General features: G+C 38.4%; 2 protein-coding genes across 2 annotated transcripts; one reads left to right on the forward strand and one right to left on the reverse strand.

The window, feature by feature from the left end:
- Positions 1–7,409: 7,409 nt before the first annotated feature.
- LOC306768409 (uncharacterized protein) lies at positions 7,410–10,202 on the reverse strand (the record flags this gene model as incomplete). The annotated part of the gene is made up of 7 exons (XM_079256762.1): positions 7,410–7,589; positions 8,317–8,427; positions 8,687–8,829; positions 9,215–9,371; positions 9,705–9,771; positions 9,838–9,962; positions 10,050–10,202. The coding sequence occupies 7 exons, from the start codon at positions 10,200–10,202 to the stop codon at positions 7,410–7,412; spliced, it is 936 nt and encodes a 311-aa protein (XP_079112888.1).
- A 277-nt stretch (positions 10,203–10,479) lies between these two features.
- LOC306768419 (patatin-like phospholipase domain-containing protein 2) lies at positions 10,480–18,251 on the forward strand (the record flags this gene model as incomplete). Its single annotated transcript, XM_079256776.1, has 7 exons — positions 10,480–10,666; positions 12,726–12,958; positions 13,897–13,962; positions 14,295–14,504; positions 15,305–15,365; positions 15,574–15,759; positions 18,220–18,251. 7 exons carry the CDS (start codon positions 10,480–10,482, stop codon positions 18,249–18,251), a joined length of 975 nt encoding a protein of 324 aa, XP_079112902.1.
- Between the last annotated feature and the right edge of the window lie 4,138 nt (positions 18,252–22,389).

Below are 22,389 nucleotides of genomic sequence, written 5' to 3' on the forward strand. Positions count from 1 at the left end.
ATGTTCTAACTGTTTTATTCCTTTATTCTTCCACTGAGGGAAGTTTATCATTTTCCGGTTTTGCTGGATGTCGGGATTGTTCCAAATAGGTGTAAGTTTGCATGGAATAAGCAAGGATTTGGTTAGTTTAAGAAATTCCCACCAGGCCATTAGTGAGGAGCTGATATTAATGCTTTTAAAGCATTTTTGGCGTTTGACAGCTGTGCTGATAAATGGCAGGTCTGAAATTGCCATATCCTCACACATAGCTTCTTCTATATTAAGCCATGGTTCATCTAGATAGCTAGGTTTAAGCCATTTAGAGATGTATTGTAGTCTATTGCTTATAAAGTAATTTTGGAAATTAGGCAAGTCTAAGCCACCGCTATCTTTAGTCTTCTGGAGTGTTTTTAGACTAATCCGTGGTGGTTTGTCTTTCCAGAGAAATCTAGTAACATTAGAGTCCAGTGATTTAAACCAGGTGGAGGGAGGTTTAATGGGGATCATTGAAAACAGATAATTGATTTTAGGTAGAATCATCATTTTTATAGTTGCAACTCTTCCCATTAGTGATATGGGTAAAGATTTCCACCGTGTGAGATCGTCCTCAATTGTTTTTAGTAGAGGGACATAATTTAGCTTTATAAGGTCTGACAGTCTGGGTGAGATGTTTATTCCCAAGTATCTAATATCTCCTGACTGTAAAGCAGTGTCAGGAGTATTATGGAAGGAACAGTTGATGGGTAGAACGGTGGTTTTAGACCAATTAATGGAATATTCAGAAATTGATGAGAATTTATTGATGAGTGCGATTGTCTGACAGATGGATGATTGTGAATTTTGAAGGAAAAGTAATACATCATCAGCATAAAGACTGGTCTTATGCTCCATATTTCTACAGTTAATGCCTTTAATGTCTTTGTTTTGTCTAATGCTAGCTGCTAAGGGTTCAATAAAGATTGCAAAAAGTGAGGGGGAGAGTGGACAGCCTTGTCTGGTGCCTCTCTGCAATCTGAAGCTGTGAGAAGTTTGATCATTTGTCCTGACGCATGCATTTGGATTGCTATACAGTATCTTTATCCAGTCGATAAACGATGAGCCAAACCCGAATTTTCTTAATGTTGCAAATAAGAATTTCCAGTTCACCCTGTCAAATGCTTTTTCAGCATCTAGAGAGATTATTGTAGTTTCCAGGTTATGTATGGTGGCATAATCAATTAGATTTATTAGTCTGCGCGTATTAGTGGTGGAATGTCGTCCCTTGATAAATCCTGTTTGATCAGGATGTATGATAAGTGGAGTTATTTTTTCTAGTCTTGTAGCAAGCACTTTACTGATTATTTTAAGATCTACGTTCATTAGTGATATTGGACGATAACTAGATGGGAGTTTGGGGTCTTTTCCTGGTTTTAGTATTACTGTAATACTAGCCAAATTCATGTTTTGAGATATTTGGCCTTTTTCCTTAATTTCTAAAACCATTTTATAAAAAGTGGGTGCTAGTATAGACCAAAATTCTTTATAATATTCAACTGGAAAACCGTCTGGTCCTGGAGCTTTATTGCTGGGCATGTGTTTTAAAGCTTCATGTAGTTCCCCTACTGAAATGGGTGCGTCCAAAACCATTTCCTGATCCTGTTGTAACTTTGGAAGATTGAGGTAGCTGAGAAATTCCTCAATGCTGTTGTCTGATGGATCTGTTTCTGAGGAATATAATGTTTTATAGAAATCCCTAAATGTGTCATTTATTCCATCAAGATCATGGAGGATATTTCCTCTTGAATCTTTAACAGAGGAGATGGTTGTTTTCTCCTTGTTTGCTTTTAATTGATTTGCGAGAAATCTTCCAGATTTGTTGCTATGTTCAAAATTCTCTAAGCGAAGTCTTTGTAGCAAAAACTGGGTTTTTTGGTTAATTATTTCATTCAGCTCTAGTTTAGCCTTTCTTATGTGATTCAGCACTTGCTCTTCTGGAGAAGCCTTGTAGGCATCTTCTAGTGATTTTATTTTAAGCTCTAGTTCAGATATTTTTGAACTCTCCTTCTTTTTCTTATGTGCCCCGCATAAATTCTTGATGACAAACATCGCCGAGGACATCAATTTTTTCTTGCTAACTTTAGTCCAGCCAATCTTCCAACTACATATCAAATTATTATAAAATCAAACTCACCTTGATTCTTTCAGCACTCGCCACAGACCTGGATGCTAAGGATTCTGTCACTGTGATTTGTCTCGCATTTTCGCGCATTTCAGCAGCTTTCCGTTGGTGTTTTGCAGTGGAAAAATGTTTGTCGATTGATGTCTTCCTCTTGTGTTTGACCACAATATTGCATGGGGTACAAAATAATTTACCACCACTTTCATGTAGAGTATTCGGAAACTGTACAGCGCGCACTTTAGCCGTTATTTTTGTTGGCAAATGCGACATATTTCCCTCTCACAACAGGTAAGCATGTTTTAAAACAAGAAACAGGAAGTGAATCTCACGGGTAATGGGTTATTTCCGGTTATATCACGAGAAGGAATGTTGCGATTGGTTGAAGTTGCAATAAAGTTGCAGTGATTAGAAAAAATTGCAGGGCAGGCAGAATTTGCGGCAATTGGCTGAATTTGCGTTAATAGTTGCGATCGCAACATCACGAATTCCTGGAGGGACTGATTATTGATGAGATGATGACTGAGTCTAGTAAATAATGTTAGTTTGCTTGACTGTTTCATTTCCACTTTAAAAACCTCAAAATGGACATTAAACTGACAATGTTCTAGTGGCAAAACATATTATGCCACACCCTGACCACTGTAGGATGAGGTAAAACCCCACATCCAGAACTTGCTGAACAAGGGCTTCATCTGCAAACTCGTCTCTCCGTACGCATCTCCAGTAGTTTGTGTGAGGAAAAAAGATGGTAGTCTTAGACTTTGTATTGACTACACGGGGTTAAATAAAAAGGCAATTCCAGATAGACACCCCATACCATGCATTCAGGAGATACTTGATGGGTTAGGTGGAAATGCATGGTTCAGTGTGTTGGTCCAAGGAAAAGTTTACCATCAAGGTAGCGTGAGTAAGGACTCCCAAGAAATACACAGCCTTTACAACTCCATGGGGGCTGTATGAATGGAACAGAATTCCATTTTGACTCACAAACATCCCCCTCAGCTTTTCCGCAGAGCCGGGAGGAGAGCTTAGAAGTTCTGAGGGACAAAATATATATCCCATACTTGGATAATGTTTTATTTAGTAGAAAGACATTTGCACAACAAGACATTTGAGGATGCAAGTTCTGTCCTAAAATGTCAGCAAGCCTGGGGCATTAAACTGAGACCAGACAAATGTGACCTTTTTAAAAATTAGGTGTGCTACATTGGGAAAGTGATTTCAGCTGAAAATTACAAGACAGATGACAAAGAAGTGTCAGCAGTGAGGGCATTAAAAACTAACCCTCCCTATCAGAGAGCTGCGTAAACTTCTGGGATATCTGGGGTACTATAGAAGTTACATGCAAGATTTCTCATGCCATGCAAAATGTTTATCGACTGCTTGGGGCAGTCGATAAACATCAGCTGCCCCCAAGATCAGCAGGTGCAGCCCCAGGCTTGGACTCAAAGACCAACTACCACTCAGGTAAGGTGAGACAGACAGCCCCTCACAAATCAGAAAATAGTGTGGACTGAAACCCACCAGAATGCCCTGAATCATCTAGTTGATGTGTTGACCAGCCCACCAGTAATGGCTTATACAAGATTTGAGGATCCATTTATTTTGCATGTAGATGCTTCAGAGGAAGGACTTGAGGCAGTCTTGTATCAGAGACAGGAGGGCAAACTCAGACCCATTGGAAGTGGCTCACGGACATTGAGATCGGCAGAAAAAAAACTACAGACTGCATTCTGTAAAGCTGGATTTTTAGCACTCAAGTGGGTTGTTGCAGAACGGTTTCGAGACTGTTTTATGCTCCCTCTATGTACAGTTATAATAACCCCGTCACCTATGTCTTGGGCACAACTAAACTGAATGCAACTGGCCATCACTGGGTCTCCAAGTTAGCTGATTTCAACATTACGCTGAAGTGCCGTCCAGGTAAAAGTAACGCAGATGCCGATTTCCTGTCCCGCACGCCTGGAAGTATGGAGTCTTGCATGTCTGAGTGCACAGAGCAGTGCCTTCCTGTAGTGTTGGGTGCAATATTCAGTGCAACTGAAACACAAAATCAGTGCAATGTGGACTAAAACTTAGCAGGACTAGTGCAGGCACAGTTGCAAGAGGGAAGCAACTTAGGAAGCACACTGATTGACAATCAATTTTACATGTTGTTGTGCAAATGGAATAGACAACAGGTGGAAATTTTAGGCAATTGGCAAGACACACCCAATAAAGGAGTGGTTCTGCAGGTGGCGACCACAGACCACACAGGTTCACACTGAGCACACGTGACAGACATGACAGTCTGGAGGCGCTGTGGAGCAAGTTTTGCTGCCTGCAACATCCTCCAGCATGACCAGCTTGGCAGTGGGTCAGTAATGGTGTGGGAGGGCCGGACAGCCCTCCATGTGCTCGCCAGAGGTAGCCTGACTGCCATGAGGTATCAAGATGAGATCCTCAGACCCCTTGTGGGACCATATGCTGGTGCGGTTGGCCATGGGTTCCTCCTTATGCAAGACAATGCTAGACCTCATGTGGCGGGAGTGTCAGCAGTTCTTGCAACACAAAGGCATTGACGTGATGAACTGGCCCGCCCATACCCAAGACCTGAATCCAATTGAGCACATCTGGGACGTCATGTCTCGCTCCATCCACCAACACCAAGTTCCACCACAGACTGTCCAGGAGTTGGTGGATGCTATGGTCCACGTCTGGGAGAAGTTCCCTTAGCAGAACATCCGCTGCCACATCAGGAGCATGCCCAGGCGTTATAGGGAGGTCATACAGGCACGCGGAGGCCACACACACTACTGAGCGTCATTTTGACTTGTTTCAAGGACATTACATCAAAGTTGGATCAGCCTGTGGTGTGTTTCTCCACTTTAATTTTGAGTATAACTCCAAATCCAGACCTCCATGGATTGATACATTTGATTTTGATTGATCATTTTTGTGTGATTTTGTTCTCGGCACATTCAACTATGTAAAGAACAAAGTATTTAATAAAAATATCAAATTCATTCAGATCTAAAACGTGTTACTTTAGTGTTCCCTTTATTTTTTTGAGCAGTGCAATTCACCAAGTTAATTTAAGAGTCTGATTAATTCCGCTTGATTATTAATCACATTAACTTTGAAGAGACATAAAATCAGTGTCAGAGATTATAAAATTGGGTCACTGACAACTAATTGAAAATCACAATGCCATCACATTTATTTAGGCCACCATAAGTCTGAAAATATGTCTTCAGTGAGCTGTTCAGATTTGCAGCGTGTAAGAGTGGCACAGACTATAAAGGCCCTCTTCTCGCTGTAGAGACTGAGCATATAGTTGACGCATGCTTCCAAAAACCACCTAAAGTCCATGGCTTGCTTCTATGTTCTTTACTAAATCTTTTCAGCATTACAGGAAAGAGAAAAAGGATATACTCAAAATAAAGGTACTTCTGATGAGTAAATACCCTTCAACATGGTCAAAGACTAGTGTGCTCTCTGGGCTCCACACCAAGAATTAACAGAAAAGATAAACTTAATCTTCATGGATGGCTTGTTAAACCAGAACCAATCAAAAGCCAGAGCTCAGAGCAGACCTAATTGTCCTCAATTAAGCTTGTTAAAGCCCAAAGTTTTCTCACAAACAACTGAATATTTTACTAACAATATTAACTGAATGGCTCTAACACCGGGTACAGTTACAGACTAAGACTGACCCAACCATGTCATGTTTGTCCTCAGTACATGCTGCAGTCACTGGACCTCAGAGGTGGGAAGTTCTTCTTTTGCACTTGCTTTTTGCTCACGTAATCACAGCAGATTGTCATAAGTACAGTAGTTATATGTAAGATCACGTTAGGAATAAATGAGTTGAAATCAAAACTTAATGTAATGTTTTACATCTTGACCAAAACTTCTGACTTATTTTTGTTGTGCTTGTATCTCACCCATTACATATATTCTGTGTAGATAATATTCTTTATATATTATATCTTTTTGTTGTTGACTTTTTACCAGCACTCATTGTGGTATTAAATTTTACTTCAGTCACAGAACAAATATATATCTTTCTGCCACCCTGCTTGTCTGTCTATTTATATTCAGACTGATATAAAATTTAAAAAGATTAAAAAAAAAAAATTTAGGTTTGAAATTATCCTACTTGAATTAAGTTTATGAAATTAAAACATGAAAGAAAGCACACTCCTTTCAAATCAGATATATTTCTAGCTGTCTTTTGGACCAGGCCATGTGATTGCAGAACAGAGGAAGTTACATATGTAAAATGAATAATTCTTTTCAATAACTGTCTTGTTTTAGTGACATGGTTTCTTAGGTTAAGTATGGGTGTCAGTGCTCATGAGTCTGAATGAGTCATTTTTTTATGATAAAATATTTTAGATTTATTTATTCAACTTAAAACCACTGGAAATCAACCTGCAGAATGACAAAGATGGTAAAAACAATTTGTCAAAAACAAACCTGTCAATCTGTCAAAAACAAAAAAAAACAGGTTAACAATAGAGGGGAGATAAGTTATACAGGGGTCTGTTCTTATAAGAGTTCACCCATTTACTTATTACATGTTTTTTTTGTTTTTTTTTAAATATTTCTTTAAGGGGGCATTCCAAGAATAAGTCCAGTCTCGTTTTTTTTTTACATCCTATTGAAACAACCAAAAAATAAAAAATGAAAATCTGATCATATTGTTTATTAAGTTCATCAAAATGTTCAGGGGTCTGCATGGTGGCGTAGTGGTTAGCACTTTTGCCTCACAGCAACCAGGTCGCTGGGGTGAGGTTTGGATAGTGGCCTTTCTGTGTGGAGGTTGCATGTTCTCTCTGTGTATGCGTGGATTCTCTCTGGGTTCTCTGGCTTCCTCCCACCGTCCAAAGACATGCATGTTAGGTTAAGCGGTTTCTCTAAATTGCCCAAAGGAGCGTTCGTGGGCAGGAGTCGTTGTTTGTCTTTGTGTTGGCCCTGCAATGGACCAGGGAGCTGTCAAGGGTGTACCCTGCCTTTTGCTCAAGGACTGCTGGGATAGGCTCGAGCTTCCCAACGACCATTCATTGGATTAAGTGTTTAGGATAGGATGATTTGAGTCTTTTCATTGCACAAATTCAGCTCACTGATTCAAAGAAAAACAATAATGTTCAAATTGTTGTTAAAAAAGTAAAACCAATATGTGTGACACAAGGTTACATTATATTTGTGACCAAACTTCTCATTTGAATCACAAACTAATTTTTGTAATTTGTGGGCAAAACATTTAAACAAACTGATGAGAGTGACTTCATTTACTCCCATATGTTTCTCTGAAGCGCTCCATGAGGTAGGCGCCTGCTGTAATTGGTGGGTATTTGTCTGAGCCATCACAGCAGGTGATGAGAGCCTCATCATCTGGATGGACAAAGAAAGCCAGGGACTGACGTGTGCTGGAGTCTCCAGTAGGCGGCAGTAAAACCCTGTGACGCTGTGAAACAAAGCTGATATTATAAACTTAAATGCTTTTTAAACAATGGTTCAAATAATATTTTTTAACAACACATCTTTAAAATCAAGATGCAGGTAGTGACAGTATTTGATACACTACTAGATCACAAATATTGTTGACCAAGGTGAGCAGAAAAAGTTAAGTATGCAAAAATGTTTGGGGCAGGATTTTTGCTCTCAGTTTTGGTCGCCCCTTCATAAAAGAAGGCACTTCAATTATTTTCTTCTTCTTTTTAGTACAATAATAGATTTTCACACCAATTAAATCAAACATATGGCACTACTTATTTCTAAAAGACTCAAAGGTACTTCCAGAAAATATAAGGGCAGTGTGTAATTTCAGCAAGAACTTCACCGTATGCAATATACTACAGTTTCTGCAGACTCTGTCTCTGGAAACATGGCACAAGGTACATCTTCACATGAAAACCCGCTAAAGCAAGCACTATGACAGAAACAAATAACAGTTTCTAAAGAAGAAAAAAACACTGAAAAGTGCTATCCTAAACTCCAGCAGCATTTAAAAAAAAAGGAGCTGGAAGAAATTTTGCGACTTTTCTTCATGATTAATTATATTAACTATTAACTATTTATCCTGAACCTGTTGAATTTAAAAAATGCAATTATGTATCTTTATACAACACATTTATTTTTGTGTTAATTTTAGCCAAACACTTATAACAATTTCATAAATACTCTTCACTCACCACCGAGATATATTGATCACTGGTCCAGCGTTGCATCAGGTCAGCAATGTTGAGGAGGATGGCTCCAGGGACAGACGGAGCAGAGATAAATTCCCCAGAGCAATTACAGACCTTGAAGTTTGCAAATGACACTATGATTAGATGGCTTAATACATATTTAACCATTTAGTTAGAGGGTAACTGTAATTTAGGTATAATAGAAGGCTAATATATAGTTTGGGCATTAAGTTAAAGATAAAGAAAACTGAGGAAGACCAAACAAAAACAATAACTACAACTTGAACTGGATTTCTACACATTTTATGTTTTCATTGAATTATCAAACACTTCTTGTGGGTGTATCTCATTTGTAGATATAGCAAGGTGTTACCTGCAGGCCATCAGAGCCTTGAAACAGTAGAGTGATGCAGCCATAGTCTGAATGCTCTCCACACCGCAGCTGACCATCCTTTGCTGTCTCGCTGTTCACAGGTGGGTAGTAAAGTGCCCGGAGTGCTGTCCCATTGCAATCAGCTGTAGTGGAAACAAAGTAGTATTGTCAGTTTTCTCTCATATGTGGATAAAAGTTTGCTTGACTCAAAATTTATTTCTTTTCTGGCAGCATCTTTAAGAAGAAAAAGGCAAAGAAAGGCTTGGAAGTCATGAGGTCCATTATTCATTGGATGCAAGTCTCTTTTATTTTAGTTTTAAAATTATGCTCTTGTTATTTTAATCAATATTATCATATTCTCATAGCACTTAGTAAAGTTTTTCTAAATATAATGCCTCAAATGTTCAAATTTGACTTAAAAATCTGTAAAGAAATTCCCACATCAAAAATCTAAAGTCAGTATCTGGTTATTATGATTATTAATATTAATTTTGTACATCATGTAGACAGTTAATGTGGCAATCATACTTCCTATAAGGTGGTGTCTGCTCAGGAACACATCGGGGTCCAGACCCAGGCTGTGAGCCATTACCCTCAGCACACGGAGACTCAGCTCTTTACAGCGCTGGAAGAAAGTTGTGTGGATCTCCTGGAAACCCATCAAAGCGCCCTTTGATGGCCATTTCTACAGAACAGAGAACAACGGCCTGATTAATACCAGACCTGAAACTGACACTCAAATTGAAATATATAAAGATTTTAGACACCAATCTTTGTGTGTTTTGCTATTTTGAAGCATTGCTTGTTTTGCACTTCTGTACAAATACACTATGTTTGTGGATACTTAAAACTGGCAAATGTATTTATTCATTTGCTTCCAAACACAATGGTGGTTAAGTGATAAGCACTGATTATCTTGTACTTCAGCCTTCCAACTTGAAAAAAAAAAAACAACAGGATCAATGTGGACTGTCTTGTGACTGAATAGAAAAAAATGGAGTAAATAATTCATTCTTACTGTGTCAGGGTGAAATGATGCAGTGTTGAATGACTCCTTTAGGTCTCCAGGTCGAGTTGGATTCAACCTGAAAAGGAATTAATTCAGGAACAATTCAGTTGTGAAAAATATAAACAAAGTGTCTGTTTCTCACCTCTCAGACTCCAATGGCACCCAGCCGTGGTTGGGATTGTTTGCAAAGGTGCTCCTTCTGAAGGGCTGTTTTAGCTCATCAGGCTGCAGAAAGAATTTCTTGGATATGTCCATAACACGGTTTACCTGCTCAAACAGACCACAGGGGAAAGACGCTTTTCAATTGAAGTACTTTTGACCAACTTACTTGGAGTTTTCTTATGTTGTCCTCACCTCCTCTTGAGTAATACCAGAGTTCTTTAAGAAAACAAAGCCAACTTCCGTGAAAGCCTTTTTCAGCTCTTTACTCAGATAGTTCAGCTGGTCGTCATTAATATTTTCCTCATTTAACCCGTAAGCACTGAAATCCACCACAGGAATGGACATTTTTTGCCTTTAAACCAAACGAAAAATGCGCTTACAAAAGTAGAAGCAGAAGTTGTGACAGCTGTAAAGTCACGCTACGTTTGACTGACTGGCTTCAGTCATGTGGCATTTTCCAGCCAATGGGGTAAAAGTGACCCTTGAGACACAACTTTATATGATCTTTTCGCCTTTAGATGCAAATTACAGGTGTGTTTTGAAAGTGATAGCTGGTTATAAGCATGATCTAACATTTCAGCTGGTTGAACGCGGAAAGTTTAGCGGATATTTATGTGTGAACATGCTTGATCTGACGAAAGACTGGAGCATCTCCTTTGCAGGATGCGGTTTCATGGGAATTTATTATGTTGGTGTCAGCAGCTGTATACTTGAAAGGTTCCCTCGCTTCATACAAGACGCGTCTAAAATCTATGGAGCCTCAGCAGGCTCTCTGGTGGCTGCTATTCTCACATTAGGAATTCCCATAGGTGAGTTATTGGTCTCTTTGTGTCTTTTAATCACAAAACAATTATATAAGTGTTTTATTTGAAATACACATTAAGAATAACCTTATTGAAAAGACGAGTCTTACAACACTCATGATTAAATTTAAATGTAATTGGATAATTAGAGAATACAGCGCAGATCTAATTCACCAAGCTCATTTAAGAGACTGATTAATTCCGCTTGATTTTAAAGAGACATAAAATCAGTGTCCGAGATCATAAATTTGGGTAACTGACAACTAATTTGAGATCACAATGTTGTCACTTTTTTTTTTAGGCCACCATAAGTCTGAAAATATGTCTTCAGTGAGCTGTTCAGATTGACAGGGTACAGTTACAGACCAAAACTGACCCAGCCTCCTCATGTTTATCCTCAGTACATGCTGCAGTCACTGGACCTCAGAAGTGGGAAGTTCTTCTTTTGCACTTGCTTTTTGCTCACGTAATCACAGCAGATTGTCATAAGTACAGTAGTTATATATAAGATCACGTTAGGAATAAATGAGTTGAAATCAAACTTAATTTAATGTTTTACATCTTGATCAAAACTGACTTATTTTTGTTGTGCTTGTAACTCAACCATTGCATTCGTTCTTTGCGTTTAATATTATTTATATATTGTATATTTTTATTGTTGACTTTTTACCAACACTCATTGTGGTATTAAATGTTTGCTGCACTCTATTTAGATTCAGACTGATAAAATAAATAAATGAATTAATTTAAGGTTGAAATTATCCTACTTGAATTAAGTTTATAAAGTTAAAAAATACTTTTAAAAAAGCACACTCCTTTCAAATCAGATATGTTTCTAGCTGTCTTTTGGACCAGATCATATGATTGCAGAACAGAGGAAGTTAACCCTGTTCTTAATATCTTAGTTTGTTAGTATGTTCATAATATATGTATTTACTTAATACATGTATTTAATCTAATCTAATCTAATCTATTCTAATCTAATCTAATCTAATCTAATCTAATCTAATCTAATCTAATCTAATCTAATGTTTCCCATATTGACTGAGACTTCTGACTTATTTTTGTTGTGCTTGTATCTCACACATTACATTTATTCTTTGTAATGAATATTCTGTAAATATAATATCTTGTGCTTTTCTTCTATCTATCTATCTATCTATCTATCTATCTATCTATCTATCTATCTATCTATCTATCTATCTATCTATCTGTCTGTCTGTCTGTCTGTCTGTCTATTCTTATTCAGAGACAAATAGATCCACCATCAGTGGTAAATAAGTGAAACTTTGCCTATAAATGCCTATAAATGCAACTCTCAAAATTAGCACCTAATAATCTAAGACAGAGGGATAAACTGATAGTGAACCCAATAACTATTTTAAAACATTCATAAAAGAAAATGAATAGGTATTTGTAAAGTGTTGCCAGTCAAGTACTTTTCTTTCAGTTTGGTGTATGGTAGTGTGAGTTCAGTTTGCTGTGTATGCCAGAGGGAGCTCTTGCATAATTCACTTTATGCTCTGTGAAATAACATGTTTCAGGAGTTATCAAGTCTAGACATTGTCCACACTTTTGTATTTTTGGTTACACAAAGCTGCATTATTAATTTTCAATGAGCAGCACCCTGTATAAGAGGGATTTGATTTAAATTGAGTGCTTTGAACATGGTTCAAGGGAATAAAGAGGTATAAAAATTAGAAGAGAGAGGAGTGGTACTATATCTCCATGGTATTTTTCACAGAATAAAATTTAATTAAAACCCCAGTAAAAATAGGTCAACTTGTGAAAAAAAAGTCTCTTACTTAAAGTCCAGTCTTTCATCAACATACTAGAAAACTGCAAAAATAATCTTAAAAAAAAAAAATCAAATTTCTAATTAATTTGAAAGATATTTCCTACTTTAAATATGTAAATGTTTTTCATCCTTTGGATTTTCAGGCAAATTTTGGATTGTAATAGTTTAATATCGTTTTGCTTCTGAAAATGTGCCCTCCCCTTTAACTGTTTTGTTCAGTAATTTTATCATGTATGCAAGATTTAATACACTGCTCTGCCTCTGCAGATAAATGCTGTGCCGATTTAATGTACATGGCCAAAGAGGCCAGGAAGCACAGACTGGGGCCCCTGCATCCAGCATACGACCTGCTACAGTTGGTACAAGAGTCTCTGCTGAAGAAACTTCCACAGGACGCCCACATTCGAGCATCTGGGAAGCTCTGCGTGTCCCTGACCAGAGTGTCTGATGGGAGGAACTTACTGGTCTCACAGTTCGACAGCAGAGATGAGCTAATTCAGGTAAACAGCTTGGAAAATAGGCTGGCCCTTTGTAATAATTGGTAATACTCTGAACTGTTTTCGCTCTGCTATGTTTTAGTAGAACTTATCTGTCTCAACGTGTCCTTCAGCTAGAACCCTCTAAGTACACAGTGACAGATAATCAGGAACCAGATGTATCTAGAATCATCAGTGGGACATCTAAATCAGATCTGTTACATCCAATACACACCTCAATTAAACATTCACACCCTCTAAAAAGCTCATCGCAATCAATCTGATGAGCAATGGTTGGCCAGCTCACATCAGTGATAACTTGTCATTTACAATCAGATGCGTGTCAAGCCAGCCATTGTACGAGGCTGTCTTCAGTCAGCCATAATCTCAGAGTGAACAGTTAACATGCGATCTTGGTCATGGCACCAATCTGTTAACCTGATTCTTTTACTGAAAGTCTGAGACCAGAAAATAGGAAAAGATCTGTTGAATCTCAGTGAATTTATTTGAAGTTCAGGTGACAAGTGAAGTAATGCAACGTTGAGCTCAGAAGGACAGATAATTTTCATTGGCCTGAGCCATGAACACTAAATATTAATCACATTTCATCTTCCTTGGCTGTCCTATGGCTGCAACCATTGCTCGCCATAGCTTGGGATGAGCTGTTCAATATGTGTGAAAGTTGAATTGAGCTGCGTTTCTAATGCAACAGAGCTGATTGATCTCTAACTGATGATTCTTAGTTACATGTGGTTCTTGCTTATCTGTCACTTTGTACTGGGAGAGTTCTTGCTGAAGGACAAACTTAGACAGATAAACTCTCCTAAAACCACCAGTTTTAAAACATTCATTTCAGAGCTACAACATTTAGCTTAAAATATTAACTATTGTCACATCTTTTATTAGATTGTGTTGCCTGACCAGTAGAGGCGTTGACTGGGTTCTAAATTGTTCTTTTCCAGGCCCTTATATGCAGCTGCTTTGTTCCTCTTTACTGTGGAGTTATTCCACCCACTTACCGTGGAGTGGTGAGTGAACCAGCAACACACAACTACTGATACTGTTAAGACACCAAGAAGAATTTAACTCAGGAAGCTTGTGTTACAGCTCATTATTTACTGCATCAAAGTAGAGTTCATGTGGTTGATACTGAATTTAATTACTGACTACAAAGAAAATTCAAGCAACAGAGTTTTAAGAAATGAAGGCACATCATCTTGGTCTCTTTCAGAGTTCACTAGAAAGCAATTGCCAGATGTATCACATCTGTGATAAGTCTTATCTAGAGTTTGTCAAATCAGGGTATAACATTAATGGTTATGGCATACAGTAATGGTAATAACTTTCTCTATCCTCTCAGCACTATGTGGATGGTGCTGTCAGTGACAACCTTCCTCGCTGTAACCTGGGAAAGACAATCACAATCAGTCCATATGCAGGTGAGAGTGACCTCTGTCCCAAAGCAAGCACGCTGAGCTTCCATGAGGTGCGCTTCAACAATGTCAGCATCCAAGTTAACTCAGAGAACTTGTACAGAGTGACCAGCACATTCTTCCCCCCAGATGCTGAGGTGAGTTTCAGATGACACTGGATATAAGTACTGGTGTTGTTTTAATATCTTCAAATGAGCTTATACATTAAATTGAAATACAAAAACAACAAAACAATAACAGCACACAATGTTCTCAATTTCTAGTTTTCAAATGGCCCAAAGTCAAGATGCCTGCCACCAGAAGCACTGTTAATAAGAAATTTAAATCAACAATCAATTGTAGGAAAGAGCCACCACCTACCATGCTGGATGTTTTGTGATGTTTGTGCTAATGGTACTGGAGGCATTGAAAAAAATGAAAGAAATTAAACTCAAAGTCAGAGACAAAGGTCTTCTGTCTTTAGTTAGATTTAGAACCTAGAATACACAAGAAACAGTAGAAAACCTGATGGAAAGGGAATATCATCTGGAAATGGGTCCAGGTACTAAATCCCTTTAGAAAACATTTCCAGGCAACTAAAATGGACCAGTAGAAAATGCATTGCTGTAAATTTAAGAAAGCTTGTACCTGTGTCCGAGACTGCAAACAGGTACAAGAAGCTTCAAAAAGGCTTTTATAAATACTCAGAGGTTGTGATTGCCAAAACGTTTGTAACTCAGTATCATTTAGGTGTAGTAGTAGCTGTGTCTGGGGTATATTTTGTATTTGGATTAGTCATTTTGACATATGATTTGATGATGTGACATGTTTGGGTTTTACTATTAAATAAGTTTGTGTGTTTCACTTTTCAGGTTTTAAGTATTAAAAAAGCCAACGATATTGCATCCATTGAACAAGTACAGCTTGCATTCTCAATAAGCACTCTCTCAATTTACAGGCAATGGCTGAAATCTGCCGAAACGGGTACATGGATGCTCTTCGCTTCCTGCAAGAAAACAGTGAGAATCTTTTGTCATGTCTCTAAAACACAGTTTACAAGGAGAACAATTAACTCATCAATCAGAAGCACTAACTAGATTACATACATTTGAGCTGTAGAAAACTAACCAGTCAAACGTTCTGAGCACTAAAAGTGCTTCTTTATGTCCTGGTATCTATATTTTATAACTTAATTAATCAATAACTTAATTTAACTACTAACCACAGAACTGATCAGCGCTGAGAGCCCAATAAGAAGTTTGGAAAGCGATGCAACACGACGTGCTTGTTGTGAGCAGGTGAAAGAATCATCTGAAACTGCAAAGTCTGGTGAGAGACCAAAGAAGCCACATGGCCATCACTGGTGGCTGGATCCACAGCTCATAGAAAACCTCCCAGTTAACATTCAGAGGGGTAAGAGAAGTTATTTGCATGTACGGAAAGAGAAAAGCAAAAACAAGCAATCTACAGCTGAACCAGTACTATCGTTTGACTACATGTTTGTCACTGTTTTTGTGTCAGTTTTGTGTCACGCCTGTAAAGAGACACACCGTCCTGTTGGTCTGTTGACCCACTTGACTGACTTTTTGCCAAAGAAAGTGACATCTTATCTGCCTTTTGAGTCTGCCCGCTCATTAGCTCAGAGGTACTAACTTGTATTTATATTGTGCCCTACCACAATAAACCAAATACTGTCCTCATATCTTGATTTTTCATCAGCAATTTATTTTTCTTGCTATAATGCATTAATGGGTGTTTACAGTTATTTTATTCCACACAACTTTGATTTTTCCTTTAAGAATCAAGGGCTGGATTCCAGACGTACCACGGGACATTAACTGGCTCTTTGGGACAACTGCAGACAAACAAGCTTTGAAGGAGAGCAGTATCAGGTAAGCCATGTTCTGAACTCATCCTTATGTAAGACTTTGACCTTACATGGAACACTATATGTTATCTTAAATTACTGATAAAGCGGATTACTTTTGAAGATATCTTTCCCTAACTTTGACCTGCCAGAGACACTATATTGCTGATTGAAAGTCTGTGTTTGTATTACATTATTTTGTCTAAAAGTTGGCATGAAATGTTCTAACAAACCAACCAGTAGTTGTCAAGATATATTACTCTGGACCAAAGGATGAACACATAATTATTATCATCAAAAACTTTGTTTTTTGCAGTCAACCACCTCTACGCAGATGCACAAGTCTGCCATCAGACCTGGACCAGTGGACTCAAGGAAAAGAAAACATAAACCTTTTACTGGGAAACCAGGAGGCTAATCTTTCCTCTGACCATATGTTTAACTGGAACAGCTACAGTACATCAGACTAGATGTCCAATAACAGCTCCAGCTCTGGAGTTGATAAAGTCACCATGAAGTCAGCTCAAAGTGCAGATAGCAGCTGGAGTTTGGGCGGAACAGTGGGATGGCTACGAAACTTTGGATCCAAGCAAACCTCAGAAGGTTCAGTGTCCTGTGATGTCCTCAAGAAAAATTAGTTAGTTTGGACTTCAGATGGAAATAATAATTATTAATAATAATGAAAACAATCTGGCTTGTTTGTGGTGTTATTGTCATACATCACAATTTAAAAAAAAAAAAAAATCTGGATCGTATAAACGATCCTGGATCGTATAATTTTTACCTCTGCTGAGGCAGAAGTCATGTATTTGTCTGTCTCTCTATTATCATCATAACTCAAAAAGTTATTGACAGATTTTTTAAAATCAAATTTTCAGGAAATCTCGGAAATGGAATAACAAACAAGTGATTAGATTTTGATGGGGATTCAGATCACCGCCTGGATCCAGGAGGTTTTTTTTTTTTTTTTTTTTTTTTAAAGGATTCTTCACTACGGGGAGATTGGGATCATTTTATCTGTATAACTCAAAAATAATGTCCACAATTATTGGCACAAAATAATTACAATGGCTTGATGAGGGTCTGCACTCTGGGAATGCTTCCAGTTCTTGCATTGTCACTGCTCTTTAATTTCCTGTTTTTTCGATCAGTATTTTCATGGAGTTCATTAAAACTGAACAATGCATACTTTTTTTTAAATATTGATTTTACTACTTTTCTCAGCTTTGTGGGGTACTTTACTCTCTTACAGTTCACTGCTGACCTTGTTCATTTACTGCTTCCAAACTTATTTTCAGTCCCATCTGGCAGTTGTTGTGATAAAGCTGTGATAAAAGTCCAGTATACTGATGGTTGAACCTCATAAATTATTAAAACTGTTGTAACAAAATTGGTTTTGGTAGTTTTTGTTGTTTTTTTCAAATGGAAGACTATAAATCATAAATAACAAGAGATAAACAAATGGATTAATTCAAAACCAATCCGACTTCAAAAAAAAAAAAAAAAAACAGATTAAGAGAGCTACTGTCGTGGAATTTATCCAATGAGAAATAAATCTATAAATCAACTGTTTTCTGTTCAATTTATTGGGCATGTACAGATGTTGCGGGCGAGAGGTCTCGAGAGCTCTGCCCCTGCTCAGTGTGCTACAGTGTTCTTTAAGTATACACAAACAACCTTTGCCTGGCAGCACTAGTCAGCTTGGAGATAACAACAGTCAAAGCTGAAACAAGCCTTGAACAGAACACTTAGTTTTATGCATAAATCTACCAAAGCAAGCTTACTGAACTACTCTAACTATGCAGAATATATATCTTGTACTACTTAAAAGAAACTTAATAAATGAGTAACATATTAAAACTACACTATACGCATAATTCCACCACAGCTACCTTGCATAATTTTCCAGGATGAAATTCATTATAGCCAAGTTTCTATTTTAAACATTTTAATATTTCTACGAACATCTTTTTTTATTTATTTATTTTTTGTTCTTGCTTCTGCAGGACTTGGTAAGACTCCTTCAAAGTCCCGGTGAATCATTTTAAGACCTAAAGTGATCACAAGTTCAGAAATATTCTCTAATGTTTCAAGTTTATGCCTTGTTTTTGTCTCATTCTGCTATCCTAAAGTTGCTAAATAAGCTTATTAAGTTGTGCCATACCACACCATGACCAAACAAAGCCCCACCTACTTTCCTTCTGAATGTGTCTGAAATGAGATGACAATTCAATACTGAAGGGAGCTCACGTGAAACAGGCTGTGAGAGATGAATGAATAGATAGTGATATTAAAGACTTCACTTTGAGTTTTAATAGATTCTAGCGTGATGGAGACTTTAGAGAAGATGTTTGACTGGACAGAGGAGTGGAACATCTCTTTTGCAGGCTGTAGTATTAACTGTGTTGGAGCTCTAAGTTGTCCTGGAGAGGGTCCCACAACTGGTTCATGGTGCTTCCAAAATCGGTGGAGCTTCACCTCGTTGTCCTCTGACTCTGACTGTTGGGATTCCCATAGATGAGACACATATTTGTAAATTCTGGGTTTGAGATGGTGCAGCTCATTCAACTCTCCTGCATGGTTCATAATGACCATTGAATTTTATTTCCTTGTAAAACAATTTATTCAGTTTATTTTTTGTATATATTTGATTTGGTCTTGATGATAAAGGCCATGGACATGTTATCTCAAAAAAGGATACTGAGACACACACTGAGTTTATGCAACAGTGAGAGCAAACTCCATAGGTCCCATAATATTTGAAGACAAGAGTGATTAAAAGTAAATCATCTGCTGTGCGCTAATAAAGTTGGGATGTTGTGAAAATGTAAATAAAAATTATATAATATATGCAAATAATGATATGCAAATCCTTTTTAAGCCATATTCAACTGAAAAGATAGACAGACAGATAGATAGATAGATAGATAGATAGATAGACAGACAGATAGATAGATAGATAGATAGATAGATAGATAGATAGATAGATAGATAGATAGATAGATAGATAGATAGATAGATAGATAGACAGATAGATAGATAGATAGATAGATAGATAGATAGATAGATAGATATCCCCGGGGGGGAATTCAGGATGTTCCAACAGTTCCTTTTTAAAAAAAGATAAACAGATTAAATTAAAGATTAATATTAAACAGTCTAATTGCGGCTGGAATGAAGGACCTTTTGAACCTCTCAGTCCTGCATCGAAGAGAGATTAGTCTCTCACTGCAGCTGCTTCTCTGTCCTGCCAGGGTATTATGGAGGGGATGTTTTTTGTTATACAAAATACCCTGAAGTTTTCTCATCCTCTCCTCCACCACAGCTCTGACAAGGTCCAGAATTCTGCCTAGGACAGAACTAGCCCTCTGGGCTTTTTTGTCCAGACGTTTGCAGTCCTGTTTGTAATGCTGCTCCCCCTGCAGACACCAGCGTAAAACATCACACTTGCGATGACTGGGTGATATGACATCTGCAGCAGGTCACTGCAGACATCAAAGGACCTGAGCCGCCTGAGGAAGAAAAGGAGACTCTGTCCCTTCCTGTACGCTGCGTCTGTGTTGTCTGACCATTCCAACCTCTGGTCCAGAACCACCCCCAGGTACCTGTAGGTCTTCACATTTTCTAATTCCTCTCCACCAATACAGACTGGCTTTCTGTGAGATGTAGATCTTCTGAAATCCACCACAAGCTCTTTGGTCTTGGAAGTGTTCAGGAGCAAAACAGTTCTTGTTAGTCCAGTCTGCGAAGGCCTTTACCAGGTCCCTGTACTCCCCTTCCAGTCCACCTCTCACACATGGCACAACAGATGTATCATCTGAATACTTCTGTATGTGGCAGGACTCCGAGTTGTATCAGAAGTCTGAAGTGTGGAGTGTGAAAAGAGAGGGAGCTAATACAGTCCCCTGTGGACCCATTGCTGCACTGCAGAGTCCAGAAACACTTCTCCCCATCTTGATATATAGTGGTCTTGATGTTAGATAGTTCATAATCCAGGATGTCAGGGAGGGGGCCACCCCCACATCTAAAAGTTTATCTTTCAGTATGGGAGGCCTGATGGTGTTAAAAGCATTGGAGAAGTCAAAGAACATGATTCTGACATAAGAACCAGGCACTTCCTAGTAGACATATGCCCAGTGCAGCATGTGAAGAACTGCATCCTCAACTCCTAAGTGTTTCTGGTAGACAAACTGGAGAGGGTCGAGATCCTCCGCAACCTGAATCCTCATGCAACAAACAAGGAGCCACTCAAAGGTCTTCATTATGTGAGCTGTCAAAGCTAGCCGTCTAGTCATTCAGCTCCACCGGTCGTCTTTTTTTGGGCACCAGTATGAGACACGATTTCTTCCACAGAACCGGGACTTTCTACATCTTAAGGCTCATATTGAATTGCATTTGGAGAGGAATGGCTAGCTGCCCTGCGCAGTCTTTCAGGAGCCTTGGACCTAACCAATCTGGACCTACAGCCTTTCCTGGTCAGAGTTTCCTGAGTTGAACTGCAACCTCTCACAGAAGATGTGCACTGCTCGCCTGGGTGCCTTAGTGCTACAGATGGAACATAACATCTGGGGATTTCCACTTGAGAAGATGGACCAACTCTCTTACACACAGATGGAGCTCAGCGGGCTCATGAGGAGAATTATTAGCAGAGCAACAGCTGCAGTGGTCAAGGAAACAGCCACAGAGGTGGAGGGAGGTAGAAGAATATACTACAAAGACAATGTTTTTAATGTTACCACTGCTAAACTTTTTTTTTTAATTTTTTTTTTTTTACAAATATAATTATATTTCAGTTGTCATTTCTTTATACAAAAGACTGTGTGTGTGCGTGAGTGTGTGTGTGTGTGTGGGGGGGGGGGGGGGGGGGGGGATCTTTTTCTTTTATAAAAACCTTTTTTTTTTTTTTTTTTTTAAAAAGAGTAAACTTTTCTGAAAAAAAATATTTAAAAAATGAATTAATTCTCTTTTTGTTCTGCATAGCAAATACAGTTGTAATGGATGACTTTCCCACATGCTATTTTTCTGCTTTTTACCCTCAGAACAACTCCGTTGCAATATTCTGACCATAGCAAAGGAGACCAGAAAACACACACTTGTGGTTTTCCACCCTACCTTCAGTCTACTAAGAACAGTTTAACGCTACATGATAGAGAAGCTTCCAGAAGATGCCCATCTTCAAGCCACTGGAAAACTCTGTGTCCCTCACCAGACTGTCTGATGGAGGAAATGTTTTTGGTGTCAGAATTTGCTAGCAGAGAAGAGCTCACTCAGGTAGAAAAGAAGGCAAATTTCATTACAGCATGGATGCCCAGGTAGGGTCCTCGCGTTCTGCCAACCTGCAACTATTAGATAGCAGCCCTTTTCCACCACACCCGAATAACGCCTGGCTTGTCACCAGGCCTCTGCAGAGCTTGTTGAGATGTAGAAGAGGGAATTCAGCTTCTGGTGTTCATTCAGGTATGCTGGAGAATCGATGCTGCTATAAGTTGCAGGATGACAGAACTCAAGTCTGGACTTGGGCACTCCCCCATTACAGCTACAAAAAGACATGAGAGTGTGATCTGTAAATATATATTGATTTCACTTGCATTGTATACATTTTGCAGGTTCTCACATGCAACTGGTTCCCTACCAGTAGTGTTAGAAGTCTGAAGTTGAAGTGAGCTGTGATGAAGGCCTGGACCAGTCTTTTGGTATCCAGTCACAAAGCTGCATTGTTTTAAAGACATCTCTGTAATCTGCTCATCTGTTTTTATCACTCCTGTCTCTCAGCTCTACATGGATGGAGCCCTGAGCATAAACATGCCTCGGTTAAGTCCCTCTCCACAGTAACTAGCCTTAAATTAAGTGGAGTTTAAACAATATTTTTCCTTTTTCTGTGTGTGTTGAGAAGTGTCTATGCATAGAAAATACTCAAGTCATTTAAACTTTTTTGTATGTTTTGGACAGAAGCTTGCTGAGATTTGTCACAATGGCTACATTGATTTTGTAATCAATGTAGCCAGAAGAAGCTATGTAGCTTCCTCTGCTACCTTGGGAAGACAGATGTTACCATCCAAAAATACTGAAACAAAGAAATCACATCATATGCAAAAAGTCAGAGGTTTTTTAACTAAAACAAATCACTTCATTTTTACTTATCCTTCAAAATATGTGGGTTTATATTTCCAAAAAAG

The sequence above is a fragment of the Telmatherina bonti genome (genome assembly GCF_933228915.1).
Source record: "Telmatherina bonti genome assembly, chromosome: 2".
NCBI lineage: Eukaryota > Metazoa > Chordata > Actinopteri > Atheriniformes > Telmatherinidae > Telmatherina > Telmatherina bonti.